The sequence below is a fragment of the Euprymna scolopes genome, chromosome 2 (genome assembly GCF_053919585.1).
Source record: "Euprymna scolopes isolate OS-2025 chromosome 2, ASM5391958v1, whole genome shotgun sequence".
NCBI classification, from domain to species: domain Eukaryota; kingdom Metazoa; phylum Mollusca; class Cephalopoda; order Sepiida; family Sepiolidae; genus Euprymna; species Euprymna scolopes.
The window spans coordinates 138,420,062-138,446,378 of NC_136483.1; the positions used below are offsets into that span (position 1 = coordinate 138,420,062).

The 26,317-nt window shown below is 35.1% G+C and overlaps 1 protein-coding gene across 2 annotated transcripts in view; it reads left to right on the forward strand.

Moving 5' to 3' along the window:
- The window catches only part of LOC145296278 (kinesin-like protein KIF22), a 101,230-nt gene that overhangs the window by 58,707 nt on the left and 16,206 nt on the right, over positions 1–26,317 (forward strand). For both annotated transcript variants that reach the window (XM_080142479.1, XM_080142487.1), the window contains 4 exons: positions 2,152–2,248; positions 7,916–8,073; positions 16,936–16,971; positions 24,201–24,325. In XM_080142479.1, coding sequence (XP_079998605.1) covers positions 2,152–2,248; positions 7,916–8,073; positions 16,936–16,971; positions 24,201–24,325 — 416 coding nt within the window. The remainder of the gene's footprint in view (positions 1–2,151; positions 2,249–7,915; positions 8,074–16,935; positions 16,972–24,200; positions 24,326–26,317) is intronic.

The window sequence follows — 26,317 nt, forward strand, 5'->3', positions numbered from 1 at the left end:
ACTCTAAATTGATACCCGCAATAGAAGAACAATAACTTTCTAACACGCACACACATCTCCACACACATGCACTTTGTAATGTTTTTGCCAAAAAAAAATATGTAAATCATTCAGCGCAGTTACTTACTATCTTATGGAAATATTTAATTTTTTTTTTTTTTCTTTCCTATAAAATTTCACAAATATTTTCATTCATATTAGCCATAAAGCAGTAGAAACTAGATAAAGATAGAAATTAATATACCCAGGTACTGTACCGCCACTGCTCAAGGAGCCAGTATAAATTGTCCCATCGATGAAATATTGCATCCCTCTGACTGCTTTACAAGTATTTTAATGGTGGATGCCCCAACAAACTGCAAACCCTTGTACCCACTCAACAAGCAGCAAAGTTCCACTCCTACACAGTAGAGATCCCCAGATGTCAGAAAGCCTTCTACTCTAATAGTTTCTTCTCCAGAACTGCAAGACTTTGGAATTCCCTTGCCAGCACTCAGTCACGTGACCAAGTATATAAAATGTGAAACCGGCAACAGACTCTGTTCTTTCTGGCTCTTGCTGGTAACAGACCTCGCCCAGGCCCTTTGGCCCCGGGCGAGTGTGGATACGTACAAGCCAACATGGCTATCTCCAACACGCATATCCATTGAACTCTTTTCTTTTTCTTTCTCATAAAACCGGCCTGTCTAATCTACATCTCCACATCATGAACTCTTCCCACAACTACTATAGATACAAGCGCGTATGGACACTGTTCTGTTTCAAAAAACCTGTATAATATTACAACTATGTTTCCACACAAGAACACTTTCAGCTACCAACCTGTTTTTCTCCTATATTTATACTTACAAAGATAACCAATAAAGTTGCTTTGAAATGTTAAAATGAGACTTCCTTTCGTTGTCTTATCTTTACGTATTACATCGAATGAAACGCTATAAACATTATGAAAATAACAACCAAGATGAGAACAGTAGTCCAAATAATCTAAATTATTAATCCTCATCTCAAAAATTCTGAAAATATATACATTTGTGGTGCATCAGCTACTAATCTCTCTATTAAACAGGGTCCTGCACTTTCAACCAAACTCCACCCCCTCGTCTCATTATCACAATGTTGCATCTCTATGCTTGTTTTATGAGCGCATGTCCTCTGAACTTCTAGCTCCAGTACCCTCTCAACGTAAATGCCCCTGACTAACCTGACAAGCAGCAAAATCCCACCTCTTCACTATAGAGGTCCCTTGTTACAAGAGAGCCTTTAGACTTTGAAATTCCCTCCCTGTATCTTGCTCCCCCGACTATACTAACATGCAGAAGTTTAAATGTAATCTGAACAGACATCTTGCTGCTTAACTCCCTCCTTAAAGTGTCTCTGTAGACATGGTTCATAATTTACAGTAGTCTCTTGGGTCTCAGTGACAATTTGTCTTGTTTGGGATAACTATGACTAAAAATATTGCATATATTATTTTACTAACAAGGAGATCCGACGTTGCCCAAAATTTAATGATGATCAACGAATATTTCACACTCCTATATTTTTATTGTCATCGAAATCTGTGAAATCGCCCGGGAGATAAGCTTCACCTGCCCCCATTCAGTAACTTAATCCAAAATATATGTTATTTTACATTATACTCTAGAGAACCTACTGTTTCTTTTATAAAATCATTTTATATAAACTTCTTCCCAGTTAACGAAAAAAAAAAATGTTAATTAATTTACATACGGGGTTTGAACCTACAGACCACATCATGCAAAAAAAAAAAAAAAACGCTATCAACTTACCCATAGTAGAATTTTCATGGCCCATTGTTCTATCATGGAAAAAATGGCTTTACCGATGATAGATAAATTAAAATAACGGTTTCGATTATCAAATATCGGAGGTATTCTGAGACCAAACTTAACTATGGTCACTCCCAGACTTATACACTAAAGTTCTGTGAATTTAAAAAAAATCTGTTCAGCAGTTTCGGAGTCTATAAGGAATGACCCCCCCCCCCCCCACACACACACATATAGACAAAGTTGCATTTATATAATTGTAGAAATTAATAAAAAAAAAATTAAAATTTTATTTTAAGGTAAAAACTTTTTTTGTAAATTAAAAGAAGATTTTAACAATAATTTTTTTATTTTCCAGCTTACAATATTAAATTACCAAAATCTAAACAGAAACAAGATAAAAGTCAAAAAGAAAAGACAAAGCTTATTACGGATTCTGTTTTGGATAAATCAAAGTAAGTGAAAATCGATTTTTTCTTTTTTTTCTTTTTTTTTTTCAATCGGTTTATCTTCAGATTACTTAGCATATTCTGTATCTATGAAAATTGTTTGACTGAAGGACAAAACAGGTACTAGACTTTGAATTATTTATTTGAAAGAAAAAAATTTGCATTTAAAACTCTCTGGTCCCCCCCTCGCCAATCTTTCACGAAAAACACCTGTCTAGCTGAATCCACTGTCAAAAGTTTCCCCCACTCTTTATCTGTGCCTAAATCAAAACGCGGATTCCATGAACAAAGCTTCTTTCTTAGAACTGCACGCCTGTGGAACTCTGTTCCGTCTGCCTGCTTCCCACCGGACTACAACTTGGATGTGTTCAAGTCCAACGTTAACAAATTCCTAATGAACCGCCCCCTTAAGTAAACACTTCATCAAATCTCCACACTAACGTAATGTACTTGCAATAACCCTTATCCCTGAGTGGCTTCCAGGCCTTGATAAGTGGTGATCACTGTGTAAAGAAAGAAAAAAAAATTAGGTACGATGTCATCAAGTTAACAAGTGCTACACTTCATTCAAGGGTGATTTGGAATTGTGCAAGGTAGGGTGTTCAATGCCAATCAATCAATACAGACTTGCATGCCTAAATATATGCAACACCTAGTATTCACAAGATTAGTCACTTATCTGGTACTGATCAAGCTTAATGTTGCTTAACTTCAGTAATCTAACAAGAATCAATGGGTCAATGGGGTAATACCATATATAATGAAATTATTGTGTAATTTTTTTTTTGTAGAAAATATCTTGTATTGAGTACGAACAATACTTACACACACACACACACACACACACACATATATATATATATATATATATATAAAATAAGAATTACAGTTAAGCTTACCAAAATGATCCAAGATGGCAAAACTAAAGTAAATTATAAATATTAAAAGAATTAATTATTATAAAGTAATCTCAACCAGATGTAAAAGCTCGATAAAACCAAATAGGAGATAGAGCTTATAATAAGAACAAGTAGTTAATAAAACATGTTAAAAAAACACTTTGAAAAAGAGTTAAAAACATATTTAATTTTAAAAACGATCCACTAAATAAGTGGATAGTCCTTAATCCGCAGAGTTTCGAAGAAATACTTTCCTTCTCATCAGAGGGTAGGAATTAGCAAAATGCGGGATCAGATCGGATACAAAAGTATTTGATGAAACTGCAAGTAAGTCAAAGATCTTACTTGATAACAAAAAGTGAAGCAGAGGGAATATGGTGAAGAAAAAAGTGATTACACGTGAATGGATAGTCTGGTGAAGGGTAAAATATCCAATGACGGTAAAATCCAAAGATGCAGAATCCAAGAAAGTTAGTTAAAATTCCATTTGATTTAATCTTTAGCTGGTAAAAAATAGCTACTAAGAGGTCAAAATTGAAAAAAAATTGGAGCTTGGCAAGCGTAAGTCAACTTAAAGTGTTCTTGTACGCAAATAAACATTTATATGTTAAAGTCAGTTAAATTTTAACGTTTTCTTATCCATCTGAGGAAAGTTGAAATGGTAACAATTAAGGCTGGAGTGCTAAATGTTTTGGTTTTGATTCTAGCTGATGGCACCCAAGTCATTTTTTTTAAAACTTTTGCAATCATTACTATATATTGGGTATAATATAATAATGAATAGAGTATTGGTTCTATAATGATAAATATGAAATCTGCATGAATTAAAATATCATATTTTACAGCTGGGCCAAGCTTGGGGGACCACTACTATATCTATAACTAGCGGGGGTACCCGGCGTTGCCCGAGTGTTTGTTTCCGGGACGGGGGGGGGGGAGTTTTAAAAAATGTTATGGTAGGTAAGTAGGAAGGATCAAACCCGGAGTCATGAGTAAAAGTAGGAAAATAAAGTGTGAAAAAAAACAAAAAAAAAACATCTGCAACATTAACAGTTCGGCCACCAAGAAAAGTCCATTCCAGTTGTTTAGGAAAAAAAAAAAAAAAAACCACTATGGTAGGTCGGCGCGAACGTGAAAATATAATGTGAATTGTCCAGCAACCTAACCACTACGCCACAGAGCACTGCAGCTTAGTTTAGTGATTTTAAATAACTTAACATGATAGAACTACGAAGCCAAACCGGTGTTCTCTTCTCAACTGTTCCTTGTGAACGATCTCCAAACGGTGTTAAGTGGTGGCAGGGGGAGGAGGAATTTTTAAGAGAGAAAATATTTTACCACTTCCATTGATCTTAACCGATTTTGGCCGTGACTTCTCAGCAGAAAAAGTATAGAAATCTAAGATTATCGAGGAATTTGAGAACTAATAAGCCTATAACAAACCTCAGATATTGTTCTGCCGTTTGTGCATAATGTATTTGCATGAAATATCTTGATTTTTAATCCTATTAAGGTCAAAATCAGATGGGAAAAAATAAGTTCATTTTATTTATATAGAGATATAAAGCTGAATGTGTGAGTGTGTGGTCACGAATAGGCTCCTATATGGTTGACTATTTTAAAAAACTGATTACATATGATGATAGAAGATATAGTGAGACACAGGAATGGGTATGTTTGATCTGGCAGAACGGTGGTTCATTAAAATTGTGGGGTCTGTGTACGCGCCTGGTCTACAAAGTATGGAAATAAAAAATAAAAAAATAAAAACAAAAAACGTTTACAAGTGTTTTGATATAGATGTACATCAGAATACTTTGATAAGTATGTTTTAACTTAAATAGGGATGGTATAATAAAATTGTAGGGTCTACATTCACGCCTGGCCTCCATAGAATGGAAATAGGCACAAACTTTTAAAAAAGACTCTACATATCTATCTGCGTAAGTATACTTTGATAATTATGTTTCAGTTTGAGAAATATGGTATAATAAAATTATAGAGTGTTCGTTCGCACCTGACCGCCATAGAATGGAAATATGTCACAAAGTTTAACAAGGTTTTTTAATATAGATCCACAGAATATTGTGATAAGTGTTTCAGTGTGAACAGGTATGGTATAATAAATTATGGGGTTTATCTATTTTATTTTTACTTTCATCATATTTTGCTTTGGTTTTGATACTCCCATATTCAACCCAAATTTACAAACCTTCCTTTTCATAACCTATCATACTTTCATAAATCAGAGTCCATTTTCTTTAGGCTGTTTTTGAACCCAGTCAACGACGGGTACTTTTGCTAGTATATATATATTGGATACAATATAATAATACAGAATTGGCTCTGTAATAATACAAAATCTGTATAAATTAAAATATATTTAGTCATATTTTATGACTGGGCAGTGCTGGCTACCCTGCTAGTATATATATAAAAGTGACCTTGTCTGTGTGTGGGGGCAAAACGATCTACACCAAATTACTCTGTCAATTTTTAATCTACAGGCTTGAATCTTGAGATATAGGAAATTTGGACCTTTGGAACAAATTTGATTTGGTCTTTAGCTCATAAAAATAGCTGCCAAAGGGTCAAAATTGAAAAATTGGAGCTGGCAAGCATAAGTTAACTTAAATATATACTTATATGTCTACGTGTGTTAATTTGTAAAGTTTTGATATCCATGTGTCCTTCGGTTGAATACCGCTAGAGAGCTAAATGTTGATGCTGATGGCACCGAAGCTATTTTTTTTTTTTTTAACTTTTGAAATCACTATTATATATTGGGTACAATATAATAATAATCAATAGATAATTGGTTCTAAAATAATAAATACAAAATCTGCATGACTTAAAATATTATATTTAAGTGTATTTTACGACTGAGCGGTCTATTAGTGTAAATATACGTATATATATCAAATGCTGTATGCATGGAGCATAAGAACAACTATAATTTATTGTAACAAGAGTCATAACATGAAAGGAAAACAAGCCCTTTTATATAAATAATATTTGAATAACCTACACTGTTAGGTGTAGCTTGCTGAAAGTTAAAATGGTATCACTGTAAAAAAAAAAAAGTTTTGCATTTATCTTCTTTAAAATGTATTTTTTCCAGTGGAGAATAGTCTTGTTTTTCTGTCTTGTTGAGAGAGGCAGGAGAGAGGATATCAGCAGTTTGGTGCTCAGCCAAACACTAAACTGCTCATTCTGAACACCAAAGAGAGAATCTACCAGGCCCTCATCCACATCATTCTCCTTTATGGCTGTGAGACTTGGCCTATGCAGGCAAGTGATCTAAGCAAACTGGGTGTATCTGATCATCACTGCCTTCATCACATCCTCCTTGTCTGCTGGTAACAGTAAAATTTGCACTCGCTTCAGGATCCACTTCCTCCAAAAATCTCTACCTGACCAAACGCCTTCACTGGTTCAGCCATATTCTTCAACAACATCCATTGATCCAGCTCCATTATCAGGCTAGAAAAAACGTCATGGTGGTGAACTCAGGACTTAGCTCAGGACAATGAAGCAGAATGCTGAACTGATTGATTGATTACGGGGTCCATTATTGGAACCGCGAATGGTTTGCACTCATAACAGAAGCAACCTTGAATCATTGTGTTTGGGACGTGGTGAACTTGTTGGAAAGAGCCAGCTCAACTGATCCAGGGTGAATGCCATGACCATGACCTCCTCAGCAAATAGATAAATCTTGGAAATGTAATGGTGCCCTCCCCTACATCTCGGTATAGTAGTTAATGAACAGAAAGTCTTCCATTCGTTCTTGACATTAGTTGGCCACTTTAGCTTAGAATTATACGGTGAATGGTCAAGGACAAGTGGAATAAGCCTGGGAAAGGAGTAGTGCTTTTCAATGTCAATGAAAAGGGAGCCTTTAGATTGCTCTCAACTATAATCAACCACTTTATTTTTGTTATGCACACACACACACACACACACACACACACACACAACAAATAATTAAAAGTTGCTAATCTTGGTAAATGATGAGATTGACCATGAGAGGATCTTTTTCTTCATAGTGTTGAGAACCTCTCTGTCTGACTAGCAAAACCCAAGGGGTTTGAAAGTAGTACTTCAAATTTTCAATAGAAATGAATATACCCTGGCGTCTGGTTAGTCATTATGACCAAATCACCTCACAGGTGCTGCTCTCCACAAGAAAAAAGAAACGTTAATGTTTATAACCAGTAAAATAGCGCATCACTTCAATATCCTTTTTTTTTTTTTTTTTTCATAGAACTAGCAGGGTTACTCAGCATTAGCTGGAGCAAAAGTGTAACATATTTCTGTTAAAAATCTCTCTCTCTATGTCTTTCTCTCTCTCTCTCTCTCTCTCTCCATCTTTCTATCTTTCTCCCTTCCTGTTTTCACCCTCTGTATCCCCCAACTCCTTTGTCCAGTTCATTCCTCTGTGGATATACACACGGACAGCTCTTCTTTATATATTAGATTCCCTGAGGAATGAGTTGACATTTTCACCTAAATTAGTATATAAAGTGGTTGAAAAATCAACCCCCTCATCACCACCACAAAAAAACGTTGTCCGGTTTACCTCCAAAGAATTGAATAATTATTTTTTAATTTTAGATCTCATTCAGCAAGAGCAACGCTGATCAAGAATATACCAACTTTGTGAGTTTTTTTTTTTTTGCAGTTTTTTACTTTTAGCTGGACATACAAACACACAGACATCTGTCTTACATATAATGGATTGCACTGTTTTTTTTTCTTTTCCAATTTACAGAATTGATGATCTAAAATGTAAATTGTTAAATATGAAAGAATCTTTAATAACTCAGTCAAGTTCAAAAACGAAAGTCTCTCCAAAACTACAGAAACCAAAAGTACTGCATAAAACATTCAAAAAGGACACAGAAACGAAATTTAATGCCACAATAAAAGGTTTGTATTTTAAATTATAATTTCAATTCAAATAAATTTTGTTTGGTTAAATGAGCAAACTATATATCATAAATAATCCAATTGAAAATTTAGTGCGTACACACTTTGAATCTAGTCCAACAAAACTATTTTATTTTATTGGTCGATGAGTTAATTATTCGGCTTTGCTTTTACTGCTTATATTAATAGAAAATAGTACATTGAAACATATGATCTTTTTGGTGCATATTCAGATTGGCACTTGTGATGGCAATTAAAAGTAAAGAAAATACAGAAAAGTTTATGTGATGTATGCACCAGTCACGGAGAAAAGATAAAATATTCCAAAAATCACGTAATTTGATATTTATTTTTTTTATTCAAGAAAATCAAAATTTACTCCGTGTCAATGTGGAGAGGGTGGGGGTAGGGAAGAAGCGTCCATGAAGGAATCAAGGGCAGACAATTGACTTCCATTTCATTTATTTCTTTTTTTTTTTTGGGGGGGGGGGATAATGTCGGAAAGACAACCGACATGTATGATTTAAAACTAAACAATAATTTATTAACATAACGTGTTGTTTTTTTTACCATTTTTTATTTTTCAGAAAATAAAATTTTCAAATAATAAAAACATTATTTTAGAAGGATCATTTTATATAAGTTAAAAACCAAAATTTGAAGAATATTAAAATGGCTTTAGCCTTCATTTATCGGTAAAAAATGCTAAATTTGTTTTTAAAAAAAACCAACTATTTGATCAATTTTTATGATCTTTGGGATATACCATCTTCATTCCGTGACAAGTAGGTACAATATAAAAGTTTGGCGCTTCTACACTATTGGGACAAAATTTGGAAATCATAATACTGAATTTTACATAAAAAAAAAAATGGTATCTATGTATTCCTCGTATTTTGAGACGATTATATCCAAATATTACGAAAATCAATAAGGTAGAAAATTATTTATTAAAGAAAATAAAAAATAGAATTTGATGAAAACGATCGTAAGACACAGGAGAGTTCAAAAGGGAGGTAATTTTTCTGTTTCGATTCAAACAAGATGGCAGCAATTTTTCACCTGCTACGACGATTAAAGTTGTTTTTCTAAAAATTCAGTAATATTCAGATGATTCCGACTGCATAATTTGGAAGCTATCACTGTAACTTATTAGAATTGACAAAAAAATCAGTTGAAACCATTGTTTTTTATCTGAAAACTCCATTTATCGACTACAAAATTTCGTCCCAATAGTGTAGAAGCACCAAAAGTTTTTCTTCATTTTTGTTTATCACTATAAGTGCCAATCTGAATAGACACTGATTTTTTTCTTTTTTAAATTGATTATATCAAGATAATGTAGTATTAGTCGAATGAGAACCCAGAGGCCATAATTCTTGATATTAAAATTCGGCCTTTTTTCTCTGCTTATTCCTCTTCCATTATTAAAATACTGAATGAATATTAAGGAAACAACACTCTCTTATTCAACTTGATAATACACTTTTCATACGCAAATGAAAATTAGGTTTTATAATCAAAATAATTACGTATAAGATATCTAAAAAGTATTTGCTTCATTTTTTTTTGGTGCTTGTTAAAATACAGTCGACAGATCAATTTTTTTAAATATCGCTTTAAGCAAAAACAATATTACATACTAAATTGTCATGCCGAAAATAGTAATATATCCAAAAATTATGACAAACATCAAGTAGAAAGTTATTTATTATTAAAAATAATTTTTACGGAAAATTGGGTAAAATTGCATTTTTCTTAGACATTATAAAATAGGCAGTAGGAGTCTACACGCAAGGGACATAACTCCGAAACGAGTATTTTAGATTGTGTCATGGCTGCAATATTTGTTGCCTATAGCAATATACTTAATTTTACTAAAAACATAATAGCAGTTGTTCTATTTGATGAATTTTTGTAATTTTTGGATATATTACTATTTTCGACATGTCAATTAAGTATGCAATATTGATTTTGCTTAAAACGATATTTAAAAAATTGATTTGTCAACTATAGGACTTAGGACTTTTACCCAGTTATAGCTGACAGAATGAGAGCATGCTACCCCATGGATTAAATAAAGGATTCCTTTTAAAATTCTGTGCAGATTCCAGAGTTTAACAAGAAAGTTGGTGGTTTTATCATTTGAAACATTGTTAAAATAACACTCAAGATGAGAACAGTAGTCTGAAGAATCCAAATAATATGAATAATCAATCCTTATCTAAAAAGTTCAGAAATGCATAAATATTTTGGAGTTTTCTTTTCACAATATAATAGACATTGTATGAAATAATTTTTTCAACAGCTGCTATGTTACAATACTCCCCACCCCTGCCATTTTTCTTATCTCAGATTTTTGTGAAGTTTTATTGAATTACTCTGTTTTTTTTGTTTTTTTTTTTAATTCTATTTCTTTTCTTTTTTTTTATCTCAAACAAAACATATAGCCACTTGGAACATAATGGGCTACTATTTGGGATTATGTCTAACAAGAAACTGTGGGGAGTTCAGCAGCAAGATGTTTGTTAACATTACATTTAAACTTCTGCTGGTCAGTACAGTCAGGGAAGTTGGAAAGGGGGAGGGAATTCTAAAGTTTAGCAGTCTGAGGGAAGAAACTGTCAAAGTAGAAGGCTTTTCAGCGTCCGAACGTTTTTCAATTCCGAAATTATGTTACTTTGACTCTCAAATTATTTGAAAGTTTTAATTAACTTAAAAGTTTCCTCTTAATGTCCACCTAGTTTAATATTAAGATTCATGTAAGACTTGGTTACAAAAAAACCTTCTCGACCATCAACTGCCATGACAACACACACCCTATCTGTGAGCTCATCATTCAAACTTCTCAGTCTAATATTTACAGGCAACATGAATTAGAACAAATACATCGAGGACATTGCCAAGAATGTTGCAAAGAAGATGGGCTCCTTCTATCATGCTAGAAAATTACACGTACTAGAGAATATCCTATACCTTTACAAAGTCACAGTTTAGCCATACATGGAGTATTGTTGCCATATCTGGACTGGTGAATCTACCACCAGTCTCTGACTTTTAGACCGGCTCCAAAAAAGAGTCTCAAATCTAATAGGTCCCGCACTGTCAGCCAAACTCCAACTTCTGTGTCATCACCGCAATGTATCCCTGTGCCTGTTTTACAAGTATTTTAATGAAATGTGTTTTGATGAACTCCTAGCACTTGTGCCTTCTCAGCGTGCATACTCTCGATTAACCCAACAAGCATCAAAATTCCACCCCTTCACTGTTGAGGTCCATAGATGCTGAAAAACCTTCTACTTTGACAGTTTTTCCCTTAGACTGCTAAACTTTGAAATTCCCTCCCCCTTTCCAACTTCCTAACTGTACTGACCTGCAGAAGTTTAAATGTAATCTTAACAGACATTTTGCTGCCGAACTCCCCACAGTTTCTTGTTAGACATGATTCCAAATAGTAGCCGATTGTGTTCCAAGTGGCTATATGCCTCGTTTGAGATAAAAAAAACAAACAAAAAAAAAACAGAGTAATTCAATAAAACTTCACAAAAATCCGAGATAAGAAAAATGGCAGGGGTGGGGAGCATTGTAACATAGCAGCTGTTGAAAAAATTATTTCATACAATATCTATTATATCGTTAAAAGAAAACTCCAAAATATTTATGCATTTCTGAACTTTTTAGATAAGGATTGATTATTCATATTATTTGGATTCTTCAGACTACTGTTCTCATCTTGAGTGTTATTTTAACAATGTTTCAAATGATAAAACCACCAACTTTCTTGTTGAACTCTGGAATCTGCACAGAATTTTAAAAGGAATCCTTTATTTAATCCATGGGGTAGCATGCTCTCATTCTGTCAGCCATAACTGGGTAGAAGTCCAAAGTAGTTCACAATTGTATTTTGAGTGTTGCCCACACTGAGGATTGAACCTTTGACCTCCAGAAGAGTGTAACTTTACAATTGAATTTTACCAAGTACTTTATTCATTATGTCACAGATCTGTAGCAGTTACCAAGCACTATTTTCTCTAGGGAATCAATGCCCCCCTCTAAATTTTTTTGCTATAGGTTGACCTATCAGCTAACGGGGCACATTGATTCATCTGCTTCCTAAAATCTTGAGGGAACATCAGTCAGTCAGGACTGAACCTTCAGCCTATCAACACCTTTACTCTCTCGTCCACCGGACATCTGGACCTAGCATCGATGGTCTCTACTGGACACAACTGCTAACTAGAGAAGATACAGGAAATATCGTAACTGACCGATACCCCCCCCCCCCGAAAGAACTTTCTATTCCTTCTTCCTCTATCTCTGTCCGACCTTCAACTTCTGATGCAAATAACAACCCTTTTACGTTGTTACTGTTGAAAATAAGTTTTGTTGTTCATTTTGTGCTGTGTTCATTAAATATATTTTATTAGTGGGTACAAACCATTATCTAACTGAAGATCCATGAAAAGATTGTGAAAACATTGTTGTTTTAATGTCTGTTTTACATGCTGAAAATCTAATTTTATCTCCAAACTAAAAAAGTTGCTTCACAAATTATTATGGCTCTGAATTGGCCACAAGGAAAACAGAAAACTGGTTCAAGTCAAACCGTTATTAATAAAAGACGAACAAAGGGTTACAGAATGAAAAGAGTGTTTTGCGTTTCACCGAGCAAGTGAGGTTAACTAGAGCCCTTCCTGGGATTGTTAAGAGTTCTGGTATATATGGACGGTTATTGAGTCCATTCAGAGGGTGGTTCCCTCACAACATAAACAAAACATAATGCCGCGATAAAATGTTTGTATTTTAAAGTATGATTTTAAGCAATTTTACTTGGTTTATAGATGGTCGGTTAGAATAGATCAGAAGGCGAGTGGATATCTAAGACCATCATAAAAAGTACAATAAGATACTTGATAAAAATTAATTCAGTTATAAGTTAAATTCTTCTGGAGGTTGAAGGTTCGATCCTCAGTGTCGGTCACACTCAAAATACAATTACGAATTACTCAGGACTTCTACTCAGTTATGGCTGATGAAACGAAAGTCTGCTACTCCCAATGGACTAAATAAAGGGTTATATTTGAAATTCCATGCAGATTCATGAGTTTGCAGGAAAGATCCCTGATTTTGACAAGATGTACCTGAAGAAGGTCAGAGGTTACAGCGATCAAAATGTTGTGAAAATAACACTTAGGATGAGAACAGTCATCCAAAGAATCAAAATAATATGAATAATCAATCCTCATCTCAAAAAAAATTTAGAAACCCATAAATATTATTGAGTTTTCTATTTCTTTTAACAGTGAAATAGACATTGTATAAAATAATTATTTTAAACAGCTGTTGCATTACAATGCTCCCCACTCCTTGCTAAATCCAAATATGAAAAAAAAATCAGAAACTATGAAAAGAATTTTGTATTGGTTGACTACTCTACTGACTCCATGTTAAAAATAATTAAATGAAATGTCCAGAATTACATGTTTTTTTATTTTTATTTATTTTTTTTTTATCACTAGAGATCCCATGGTTCTCATTTTTTGGTCAAAATCTGCTTTTTTTTTTTCTTTGTTTTTAATCTGCTTTTTTTTTTTTTTTACTTTGTTTTGGATCTGCTTTTTTTGTGTTTTCTTCTTTTTCTTTTCTTTTTTTTTCTAAATATGAAAAAAGTTGATTTCTGCCAAAACACTTAGTCTGGATGTAAATTTCTATAAACTGTCCAAAACATTGACTTACTTGTAGGCACAGGTGAAACATTGACAAAATTCTGAACTCTAGAGGTTGTGCTGTGACTTTGTCATGTTTTTTCTAATGGCTGGATATGTATATGAATTGCCACACCTGTACACATATAGAACATATGGTATTCCCAAATGGTTACTCATCTAGTACTGACTAGGTGAAATGTCGCTTAACTTTGGTGAACTCATGAGAACTGATCTGTCCCCTTGATTATGCCATATGTACATCTCTTGATACATATCCATAATTTTAATCTCTTAATTTCTAATGGAATTTTCTACTTTCCTGCTTAATTTAACCTTATGTGAAAAATACCGTTTTTAATATTATTTTTTATACACTCTGACCTTATCTCGTTGCATTTTATCCAGATTCCAGGCAGGTGATGAGTAGTTATCCAAACCATCAGAGACATCTCTTCTGTGTGTTGTTGAAATGTAATGTGGCCAAACATCTTGCTACACAACTCCCCACTTAGACCTGAGTTATCCTATGCCAGTAAGCATAAGTGAAATGTTAATAAAATTCTGATCTCCAGAGGTGATAATGTAACTTTATTATGTTTTTTTTTAAATGGCTGGATATATATATATATAGGGCTCGCCACAACTGTATACATATACAGCACCTGGTATTCCTGTAATGGTCACCCATCTGGTACTGACTAGGCTCAATATTGCTTAACTTTGGCAACAACATGTATAATAAATTTTAATCTGAATACAATGATGATACGATGTGAATTTACATCATTATCATTTATACATATTCAATATGGTTTGACATAAAGGTCTAATTCACAAGATTTCCAACTACGGATTAGCTGGAAATGTCTTCTCAACCAGCAAATCCTTTCTCTCTGATAGGTTTTATTAAAGTAGTCATTGATGAGTAGAAGTGTGAAGCTCACAATATTAATGCGGGTGTGCCTCAAGGATTTATCCTGGGCCAAGTTCTTTTTCTGATGTTCACCAAAAATCTCCCAAACCATATTACAATCATTTGTCGACATTTATGCAGACGACACTACCATATATGGCAACACTTCAGTGGCCGACAAAGGCCAAGATCTTTCTAATTCTTTCTCTTCTTACCTTGTGCGTGTCGTACAATGGGAGAAAATAAAAAAATGGTTAGTTACCTTTAATGCATCCAAAACTTTTATCTTTTCACCACCTGCACTCTGATCCACACTTGGCGCCAATTGGAACGAACGGCTCTTAAGTTGACAAACTTCTAGGACTGATCGTCACTCCTGACCTGAAATGGAAGACCTACATCAGATCCATTGCCAAAACTGCTGGAAAAATGGTTGGATCATTCTATCGCTCCAGAAAGTATCTAACTCCTGATGCAATTCTCTCTTTATACAAGAGCTAAATACTTTCTAAAATGGAGTACTGTTGCCACATCTGGGAAGGAGCTGCTCCGAGCATCCTTTCCTGCCTTGACAGGGTACAAATAAATTGAAATCTAGTGGGCAAGAGCCTTTTTGCTTCCCTATTTTTTTTCTCACAAAAGAGACGTTGCGAGTCTATCTCTACTCTATCATTATTTTTATGGTAAGTGCTCGACTGAACTTTAATCTATGGTCTACCTCCCCCTCCCCTGCAAAACATTTGCAACAAATACTCGTCTAGCTACAACCACTGTCAATAATTTCTCTTACTCTCTATTAGTGCCTTAAACTAAACAAAAAATTACATGACCAAAGTTTCCTTCCCAGAACTGTCTGTGGAACACAATACCATGGGGCTGTTTCCCAGTTGTTTTCAAGTCTAATGTAAATAAATTCTTCCACCATTATTGATCATCAGTGTTGTCTCAATCTACCCAACACTCATTAACCCTTATCCTTGAGTGGGCTTTCATAAATAGTAACAGTCTAGTAAAAAAAAAAAAAATACTGACATAATAAATTTATTGTGTTATTAAAATTTTATATGACAACACAAAGCAAGTCGTGATTTAAGGGCATCACATGACAGGAGAAAAGATGTGATCGGATCACTGATGCTATAATCAATGAATCTTGTCTTTACTTTTGGCAGTTCATAACACTTGTTTCCCTTATTTTGTCCTTTTACTCATCGCATTCTATGAGCGATGTTTCTGACAAAGAAGGAAGAATTGCTGTTTTTTTTATCAGTATCTCTTCCATCTAAAACTTATTGTTGGCAAATTTTTAACCTTGAAGTAGTAGTAGTTTTTTTAATATATTTTTTACGATCTGCCCCAGCATAGTATAGACACCTCCGACCACCTCATGTTAAGAACGGCTTTCAGAATACCCCCAACCTCCCCATATTAAGAACAGCTTTTAAGGTTGGGGGGGGGTATTCCAAAGACCGTTCTTAACATTGGGAGGTTGGGGTGTTTTATAATACGGTGGGGCACATCATAAAAATTTACCTTTTTTGTTTTTGTTTTTGCTCCTTACATCAAGTGGCTCCATGCCTTGTCTAGAGTGATTTTCATTAAAATAAAAATAAAACAAAATCTTTCGGGTAGATAGGGCTCGTCAGTCTTGGAAAGTAATCTACCTAGGGAAAAGTAAACCCTTATTTCAAGCCTACCCTGCTTTGAGGAATAACCACCCATGGGAAGAGCTTCAAGAGTAAACCTCAATGAAAAATCTAAAGTGGAACCCCTAAAGAAGTTCTGCGTTAAATACAATTTCATTCTACAAGCATCTGCGATGGCGTTGATGCCAAACTATCAGCCTTGTTGTTCGTTGGAATCCATCAGCAATGTGTAGAGGGGAATGCGCTATGTGAGCAACAGCCTGTCCTCCGTATCACACCAGTTAGGATGCATCACCAATGGTCATCTCTGACTAATGGAGGGCTACTACTACTGCTACTACTACTACCTAATTTCACATAGTATTAAATCAGGAAACATTATTTTATTGTACATTTATTTAAATTGTACTGCTTGAAAAAAATTGATTTGTGTAAAATTTTAGTTGACTTTTTATTTATTCTGTGAGATTTCTTATTCTTTTAACATTTATTGATTAAAAAAATAAACTGAATAAATTGTGAATGTGTTAAAGTTTTATTTAAGTTTTCATAACTTCCTGGTGATTAACATATTTTTGAAACCATTTTTTTTCAGATTGTGCTGCAAGTGAAAACAAAGAGAAAAAACACCGTAAGTTCACAGACTTCGTTCTTAATCATACACCAATTTTGTTCTGTTTTTTTTTTTTCTTATATATATTATACTGATTAGTAGAAGACTTATGTTACCATATCAAGGTGGTACTTAACCTTTGCGGGTTTAACTGGTTTCCTCCAAAGGAGGAAGTTTCATGGTAGTATGAAATTTACAAGCAGTTCCCAGTCGCATGTATATCCCCATCAGGGGAGATGACGACATTAGATTTTTGCATTTCAATATTCTCCTACATACAGTGCCTAGTATTCCCAAATGATCACCCATCTGGTACTGACCAGGCTCAACATTGCTTAACTTTGGTGATCTAATGAGAACTGGTGTGTCAACATGATTATGTTGTATATAAACTGTAGACCTAAGATTCTATCCTGGATACTTTTCATGACATGGTTATGATGCTAGATATTGGTCAAATATGATTGATTGGTGTACGGCACAATCACGCTGACACACCGGTTCTCGCCAGGTCACTGAAGTTAAGCAATGTTGAGCCTGGCCAGTACCAGATGGGTGACCATCTGGGAAGGCTAGGCACTGTATCTACCCTTGGGCGTGGGGCCAGCACCCTCACTCTATAAAAAAAACTTCTCGCTACAAAAGCATCTACAAAGTTGTAGATGGCCTATGCCCCTGCAGGGTCTCAAGAGTTATGGGATGGATCATTGACTGGTGTTGCCCAGGATTGAATCAGGAACCCTGTTTCCTTTTTCACCCAGCCCATAATTCTATATTACCTTTCTTTTATTTTTTATCTATGCAGTAAAGAATGGCTTCAAAGTCTAAATCTGTCCTAATTTAAACAGCGAAGGATGCGAGGAGACCTGATTCTGGTATGAGCATCATCAATAGGAATGTAAATCCTAGTGTCAAGTTGTGGTTTTAGCACGAAAGATGTATCGCCATTGCTTTTGGCTTGATGGTAAAAAGGCAGCATTTTTTTGTTTTCTTTTCCTTCAAACAAAGTTCTCAGATCACCAAAAATGCAGTGTAAAAAAAAAAAAAAAAAATCATGTTGCTTTTGGATCATATGTGAAACTGAAATATACCTTCTTGGTCTTCTGGCTAGGATCCAAAGGTAGTATCTGTTCTGTCTAAAGATGGTATAATGATATTGTGGGGTTTCCATTTGTGCCGGGCATCCATACAATGGAAATATGTCACAGACTCCTATAAGGATATTGGAGAAAAACCATAATAACCAGATATATTCTGACACTACATTAACCAGATTACTTGAATAAATAATTTTACAGTTTTAACAAAAGGGCAACAATAATATCGCAGAGTTTCCATTCACACTGAACGTCCACAGAATGCCCAGTAGCAATATATTATATATGAAAGATGCCGCTGTCAAATTTCCACAGGTCCAGCTAGTTTTTGATAAATATTTTTATATCTACAAGCTTGTAAGTTTCGTGGTACAACTGATAGTTGCATAATTATTAATAGGCGTAGTATTTACTATGAACGTAGTTAAAAGGCAGTGTAATACGAAAAAGTGACCATAATTAAATTTCTACCATATTTCTATTACAGTGTTCTGAGTCAAAGGATGAGAGCATAAAATTGTTAGGATAGGTACCACTAGTTTATATTATTTGAATTATTCAGACTGCCATTCTTATCTCAGATGTTATTCTCTCAACATTTCAGCTGATGTAACTTTGATACTCTTCACATGCATCTTGTTGAACTTGAGAATCTTTAAACTCTGGAATAATCTTAATTTTCTTAATCAAGAATATGCCATTCTTTTTGTTGTTGCTATTTTAAATATATTACAGGTCGGAACGACAAAAGTGTCGCCCTAAGGAAAACAGCAGTACAGCTTTATTTTAAAACTTTTATTGAAAAAATCAGTTCAGGTAACTTGATTATGTAGAAGAGCCAACATTTATTCAATGTAGCCACCTTCAGCCTCAATCACCACCTTGATACAGGTCCGGAACTGGGAGTATGCCTTTTCCACAAGCGCTGGCAGGAGCTCAGCGAATACTGGCAATCAAGCTGGCTTTGGTGTTGTGGGAAGTCATGTTGGTGATGTTCTTGACATATGACCAAATGAAGTAGTCCAGTGGGGTCAGGTTGAAGGAGGAGGTGGTGCCAATGAGAGAAGGATACAAAGTTGTAGAATTCCTTCTGAAGTCAAGCCTGGGTTTCTTTGGACTTATGAGCTGGTGCCGAGTCCTGCTGTCACACCCAGAGTCTGCCAGTGGCTACCTGATTGCACCTAGGGATCACCACACTCTTCAGCACATCCAGGTACACTTTGGTGTTGACTTTCAAGCCAACTTCAAAGATGTGAAATGACATAGCCCTCGTCTGAACCCATACGAAAGACTATAACTGTGGCAAGAAACTTTTTCATCACACTGGGAACCTCCCTGTTATTTGTGGCAATCGAGCAATGCATTTTGAGGGTGCTGGCAATCGTTCTGTTGTTATAACTTGGATTGGTAGAGAGCATGAGTTGTACAGTGGCGCATCTCTGATCTTGCTCGTTGAACATTGTGTCACTTTCAGACATATCAAAAGGCACTTGTTGCTCTTTGGATTTGTACACAACTGGCTAACTAGTAGATGGTTTGCAACAATAAAAGAAAACCAGTTGTCAGCTCCCGTTACTCTCGCCTCTCCTTATTTGTCCCTCAGTCCTCATTTTTCTGACAAAAGGAGAAGAAAAACCTGTTTTCTAGGTTGGCAGTATTTTGCGCGAACAATTGGCAGAGATGGTGAAGATTTTCTGTTTCTATGTCTATCCTTGTAGCGATGTCACTAGTAAGGGTGCTGGAGGTAAACGTTTTATCTGAGCTGACGTTATCCGCTTGATAGTCAAGGACCCGAACCTTGGATTAACCACTAAGGAGGCTGTCCTATCAGCAGGTGCAAAGTACTGGGGCTGCTGTATTGCCATTTGGTGAATGGATTCTGGACCATGCAGTAGCTTCTGGTGGGGCCTCTCAATGCCATATTAGTGGGTAATTGTTACAGCTTTACCTTATCATGTTCTACAAAAAAAAAAAAAATTCTTTGTTTCTTTTTCTCTCTTAGTTTCCCCTCTCTGTCCTGCTCTAAGCAAATCTGATGACCTAGTCCACAAATTCCAAAATTCCATCATGACAAGTTTCAAGAAAAAATATACGATTAAACCCGGTTCTCCAACTTTCAACGTAGACCCCCACTACCATGTCTCCTTCTCCAACATCAGGGGTCTATGTTCTAACCTTCCAGAGGTTGAAACCCAATTACAGGAGACAAAACCAGACCTTTTATTCTTAAGCGAAACTGGCATTGGACAAGCTATTTCCCTAGAAGAGTTCGCAATTAAAGGATACTCTAACTTAACTTCTAAATCTGACCCTTAACATCGCCATGGGCATGGAATATGTGCCTATATTAAAGATGGCTTTCCATGTGGAAGAGCCATCTCCAGAGAAGATCCTAACTTACCCTATATGTGCTTCCGGATTGCATTAGCTCACACTACTGCATTTATATTTACTCTCTATCGCCCCCACAACAGCGGAGTTACTATCTTTAAAAGCATATCTGAGAAAATTGACTGCATCCTATCTGCTTATCCTTCAGCTAACATTCACGTATGTGGAGACTTCAATGTTCACAACATGGAATGGTTGACCCACTCAAACAAGACCGATGATGAGGGGAGGTTCTGTCATGATTTCTCAATTGCTTATGACCTCACTCAGATTGTTCACGAACCCAACCGTGTGCCCGACAATGACAGCCAGTATGCGAGTCTACTAGACCTTTTTCGCACAACTTGCCCTGAACTATGTTCAGTTTCTGTTCTGTCTCCTCTTGGATCTTCCGACCACTCTGTTGTATCAATTAAGATAAAAATGAAATGTAATAAGTCCCCAGACGTACCTCTCCATCGTACAGTATATCGATACACTAAGGCTGACTGAGATAGCTTCCGTACATTTATATCGGATCTACCTCTGCGTTCCATGTTTAAAAAGGATGTGTCCTCTATAGTATCAGACCTGGCGGAATGGTTAATTGTAGGTATAGACCGTTTCATACCCTCGAAAAAGTTCCAGCAAAAACCTAACAGCCAGCCATGGTTCCCTCCAGAATGTGCTGCTGCCATTGCGCACAGAAATTACTTTTTACACTGATTCCAACATAATAGATGTATGGAAACTAAAGCCGCTTTCAGGACTGCCAGCAACCATTGTAAGAAAGTAATAAAGAACGCAAGAGAGTTGTATGCTCAGTCCGTCAAGTCCAAAGTAGCTGAGCAGCAGCTTGGTTCCCACCAGTTTTGGCAAATAGCAAACAGAATCCTGAACAGAAGCATGTGCTCTATCCCAACTATCATCAATGGACCTGAAGTAATCTCGTCAGCATCAGACAAAGCCAAACTCTTTGCCAAGAACTTTGCAGCTAATTCTACCCTTTGCGACCAAGGCCGCCAACCTCCAATATTTCCTCTTGTATCAGAAAACACGCTATGTGATATACATATATATATCTGTACGTGATGTTGCCAAGCTAATCAAAAACCTTGATTCCAGTAAAGCAACTGGCCCTGACGGTATTCCAATTATAGTACTCAAAAAACTTCAACCAGAACTACAAAACTGTTTAAACATTGTCTTAAGGAGAATAGCTTTCCATCACCCTGGAAAATCTCATCAGTATGCCCTGTATTTAAGAATTCAGGTGATTGCTAATCCCCCTCTCAGTACAGGCCAATAAGTCTCCTGTGCGTCATGAATAAGTTGCTGAAATCTGTGTTAAATACAGAAGTAATCAACCATCTCAACAAAAATAACCTTTTTAGTGACACTCAATATGGTTTCCATTCTGCTAGATCTGCAGCAGATGTGCTTATAATTATATTTCATAGGATTAGCAAATCTCTCAACGGAGACAACCTTTTTAGGGCAATTGCTCATGACATATCTAAGGCCTTTGATAGGGTAGGGCATAAAGGTTTACTTCACAAGATCGCTAGCTATGGTATAGCTGGAAATGTCTTCTCAATTATCAAATCATTTCTTTCTGAATAGGTTCATAAGAGTAGTAGTTGAGGGGCAAAAATCAGAAGCTCACAGTATTAATTCTAGAGTCCCTCAGGGGTCAATCTTGGGCCCAACTCTATTCCTAATCTACATTAATGATCTTCCAAATCACATCCTTGCCTCATTTGCAGACATTTATGCTGATGACACTACCATCTATGGTAGCACATCTAAGACAGTAAACGACCAAGTTCTCTCTGATTCTCTCTCCTCTGATCTTGAGCACGTGGTACAATGGGGAAAGGAGTGGTTGGTTACTTTTAATGCATTTAAAACCAAGCTTCTCTCTTTACATCATCAACACTCTGATCCACATCTGGCATCAATTGAAATGAATGGCTCTCCTCTTCAGGAGGCCTCAAGTTTTGACAAGCTTCTGGGCTTGACCATTACTCCTTATCTTAAATGGAACACGTACATCAAATCTGTTGCCAAGGCCGCTGGAAAAATGGTGGGATCCTTCTATCGATCCAGTAGATATCTCACTACTGATGCAATTCTCTATCTATATAAGAGCCAGGTACGTCCAAGGATGGAATACTGTTGCCACATCTGGGCAGGAGCTGCTAGAAAGGACTTGTCCTGCCTTGATAGAGTTCAAAATAGACTTCGTAGCCTCGTAGGAGATGTCCTTTTCTCTTCCCTGCAACCTCTATCTCACAGAAGAGATGCGAGTTTGTCTCTGATGTATCTTTATTTTCATGGAAAGTGTTCGACTGAGCTTCAATCTATGGTCCCCTCTCACCAAACTTTCACAAGAAACACTCGTCTAGCTGAAAACACTATCAATAATTCCCCCCGCTCTTTATCTGTGCCTAAACCTAAACGTACATTCCATGAACAAAGCTTCTTTCTTAGAACCGCACGCCTGTGGAATTGTCTTCCGTTTTCCTGCTTTCTGGCTGACTACAATATGGTTGTCTTCAAGTCTAATGTAAACAAGTTCTTGATGAGCCGTTCCATATAAGTTAACAAATTTACCGAATTGATTACTATATTGTCCAATTTCTACTTTACACTTTTTAGCCCTTATCCTTGAGTGGCCTCTTGGTCTTGATAATGTGGTGATGCCTGTGTAAAAAAAAAAAATCATATCGTCTTTTCTAAGGTAACAGTTTTATCATTCCACCCTGTATATTGCATTAATAAAAAGGTGAAAACTGCAAAACTTATTCCACCTGAGTTTTTTCCAGAAATATGTTATATGGAACTTCATCAAACAGCACTGACAACAATTAAAATTGTAATAAAAAAGAATATATATATATATATATATATATATATATATATATATTAATAAAAAAGGTGAAAACTGCAAAACCCATTCTACCGTTATGTCTTAATTTGCTTCAGTTTATGTTTACCTGTTACACCATCTGCATTGTATTGGCTTCTATTAATTACTTTTATATACACACTAAACAATGCTTCAAGCAAACTACATTAATATCTTACAAAGTAATAAATATAATAATAAAACTTCAGAATTTTGTGAAAAAAGTAAAAATGGAATAAAACAAAATTAATTGATCAAATGTGGTAATAAAATTTTCATTTAAAATATTATTTAATTCTAACAAAACAAATTGATTATAAGAGTTGAAAGTCTTCCTTTATTAATTACATTCAAATTCTATTGTTTTAACCATTTCTCAACTAGAACGCAGAAAATAAAAACAAACAAATAAATTAAACAATAATGATGTTTAAATACAAATCATAAGTGCAGGTACAAATAAATATAAATAATGCTGAATTTACGAAAGTTCCTCACTAAAAAAAAATCTAATGCATTAAAATAATATAAAATATTAAAATAATACAAATTTCAGGCCATTGTTTGCTGTGAGACTCTTACTGTTTACAGAAGTGTGTTTGACCCAAAGTCAAACACATATCTGACAAATAGATATTTCTGGAAATATTATAAAACACGGATATTCAATCAGACCAGCTGACACAGGTAATCATGGTACAAATATAAATAAAATGTGTGTATGAAATGTATAAATATATACACATGTATTTGTAGTTGTATTAATAAAACTTTTCATCTGCTTCAGTTTGTGTCTTTCCGTTACCTTTGCATTGTACTGCTTTCTACACATTACATTTGAATTGATTTTACTTTTTCTTCTTTTCTAGGAGCTCAAGTTCTGCAGTTGTTGAATTCACAGTCGGAAAATGATTTATTGCTTCTGCACACGGTTGGCAAAAGACGTGCCCAACTGATCATCAAGTGGACACAGAATCACGAACCTTTTCAACGGGTAAATACGTTTAATTATTTTGTGTTGAATCAATATTTGTAACTTTATATTTCTCATCTGAATGACATCGTTGCTTAAAAATATCGACAACGAAATGACAGATCTATGATTAGACCGTTCTGCTATGTGAAATCTGTCGAAAGTGAACACATCGACGTACATTTCCCCAACAAACCTGTTTAACAGCAACATTCCACCTCTTTACGGTAGACGTCCTTAGATGTTTAGCAGTCTGAAGGGGAAAAAAAACTATCAAAGTAGAAGGCTTTCGGGAGTTTAAGGACCTCTGTTGTGACAGGGTGCAATTTTGCTGCTAGACAGGTTTGTCGGGGTTATGTATGAATACATTGAAATAAACCTGTCTAGCAGCAAAATCCTACCCCTTCACAGTAGAGGTCCTTAGATGTTGGTGCTATTGCCTTGTGAATCAGTTCAGTTGGTGGACAACAAAAGATGTGCCCAAACAATCTGAGCCTCCTGATAAGAAGTACTTCCTCAAGTCTAGGAAGTTTACATTGTGTGCGGATTGTGATGATTGGGATGTATGTCAGTTATGCACAAGAGCCAGGTTTCATACTCATAGAGAAATGAATTGCAACATAATGACGGAAAAGGTTATGAATTTTAATAAATGATTTAATGGATGGAAAAGGTTATGAATTTTAATAAATGATTTAATGGATGGAAAAGGTTATGAATTTTAATAAATGATTTAATGGATGGATAAGGTTATGAATTTTAATAAATTACGTTTTTTTTTATCACATGTACCTATTCTGAATATATAGCAATGGGCCGGCATCAATGGACTTCTTTTTTTTACTAAAACAGTCATTAAGAATGTTTTTGTTTTTTTAAGGATAACCTATTTCCAACTGGTACAAATTATTTGCACAATAAAAATAATTAAATTAAAACCAAATCATTTCTTATTTCGAATTATTTAATCATGTAAAAATTCCACTTTTTTTTACTTGATTACTAAATGTTAAGTTATGCTAGCAAATTTGAAGGTTTTCAATTTTCTTATTTCGAATTATTTAATCAAGTAAAATTCCATGCAAAGGTCCATGAGAATCTTCAAATTTGCTAGAATAACTTTTTAAATTTATTAATCAAGTAAAAAAATGGAATTTTTACTTGATTAAATAATTCAGAATAATATGAGTTTTGTTTTAATTTGATTATTTTTATTATGCAATAAATTATATCAGTTTGAAATAGGTTAATCTTAAAAAAAGAAACAGTGTTTATGTCTGTTTTGGTAAAAAAAAAAAAAAATGATGGCCCACTGCTACAAATTTGGAGTTAGGGACATATGAGAGAAAAAAAAACAACAAAATTAGACACAAGGAGACAACAACTACATGAGAATTGAATTTTCTTCCATTCTTGATTGTTTATTAAACCAGGAATTAGCGTTTACATTGAAAATTTATTGTTTTTTTTTTAAAATTATTTAACAGTACTAATATAGTGAGAGCTTTAGTGTTAAAGTAGGAGAACATCAAAATTCTTTACAGAGTCCAATGCTGTAAATGTCTTAGAAGCATTGTCTGGAATATGTGCTTTATGCTGCTGATTTAGTATTGCCTGTGAAACAATGGATAACCTACTTGTTAGGATCATCCTCCTTAATAAAACACTTTTAAGGAGGAGACTTTGTTGGTTTGGCCACGCTGCACACTGCAACCCAGAAGTGTTCATTCACAAAGCAATAGCTCCAGAAGCACTCCCTGATTGGCGAAGATGCCTGTGAGGCCAGCTGAAAGTGTGGTTACACACTATCTAAGCCGATGTCGCGATGTCAAACCTATGTCCGGTTCACAAGTCTACAATGTTTGCTGCTGATACCAGAATTACCTGCCTATAACTATCTTGGCCGCTGCGGACCATTATGTATGGTCTGCATTCATTGGAGATGCTGTGTGTTTTATGAGAGGAGTTGGCTCAACCCATCCTGGGTGAATGCCTCCAAAAGTAAAAATTAAA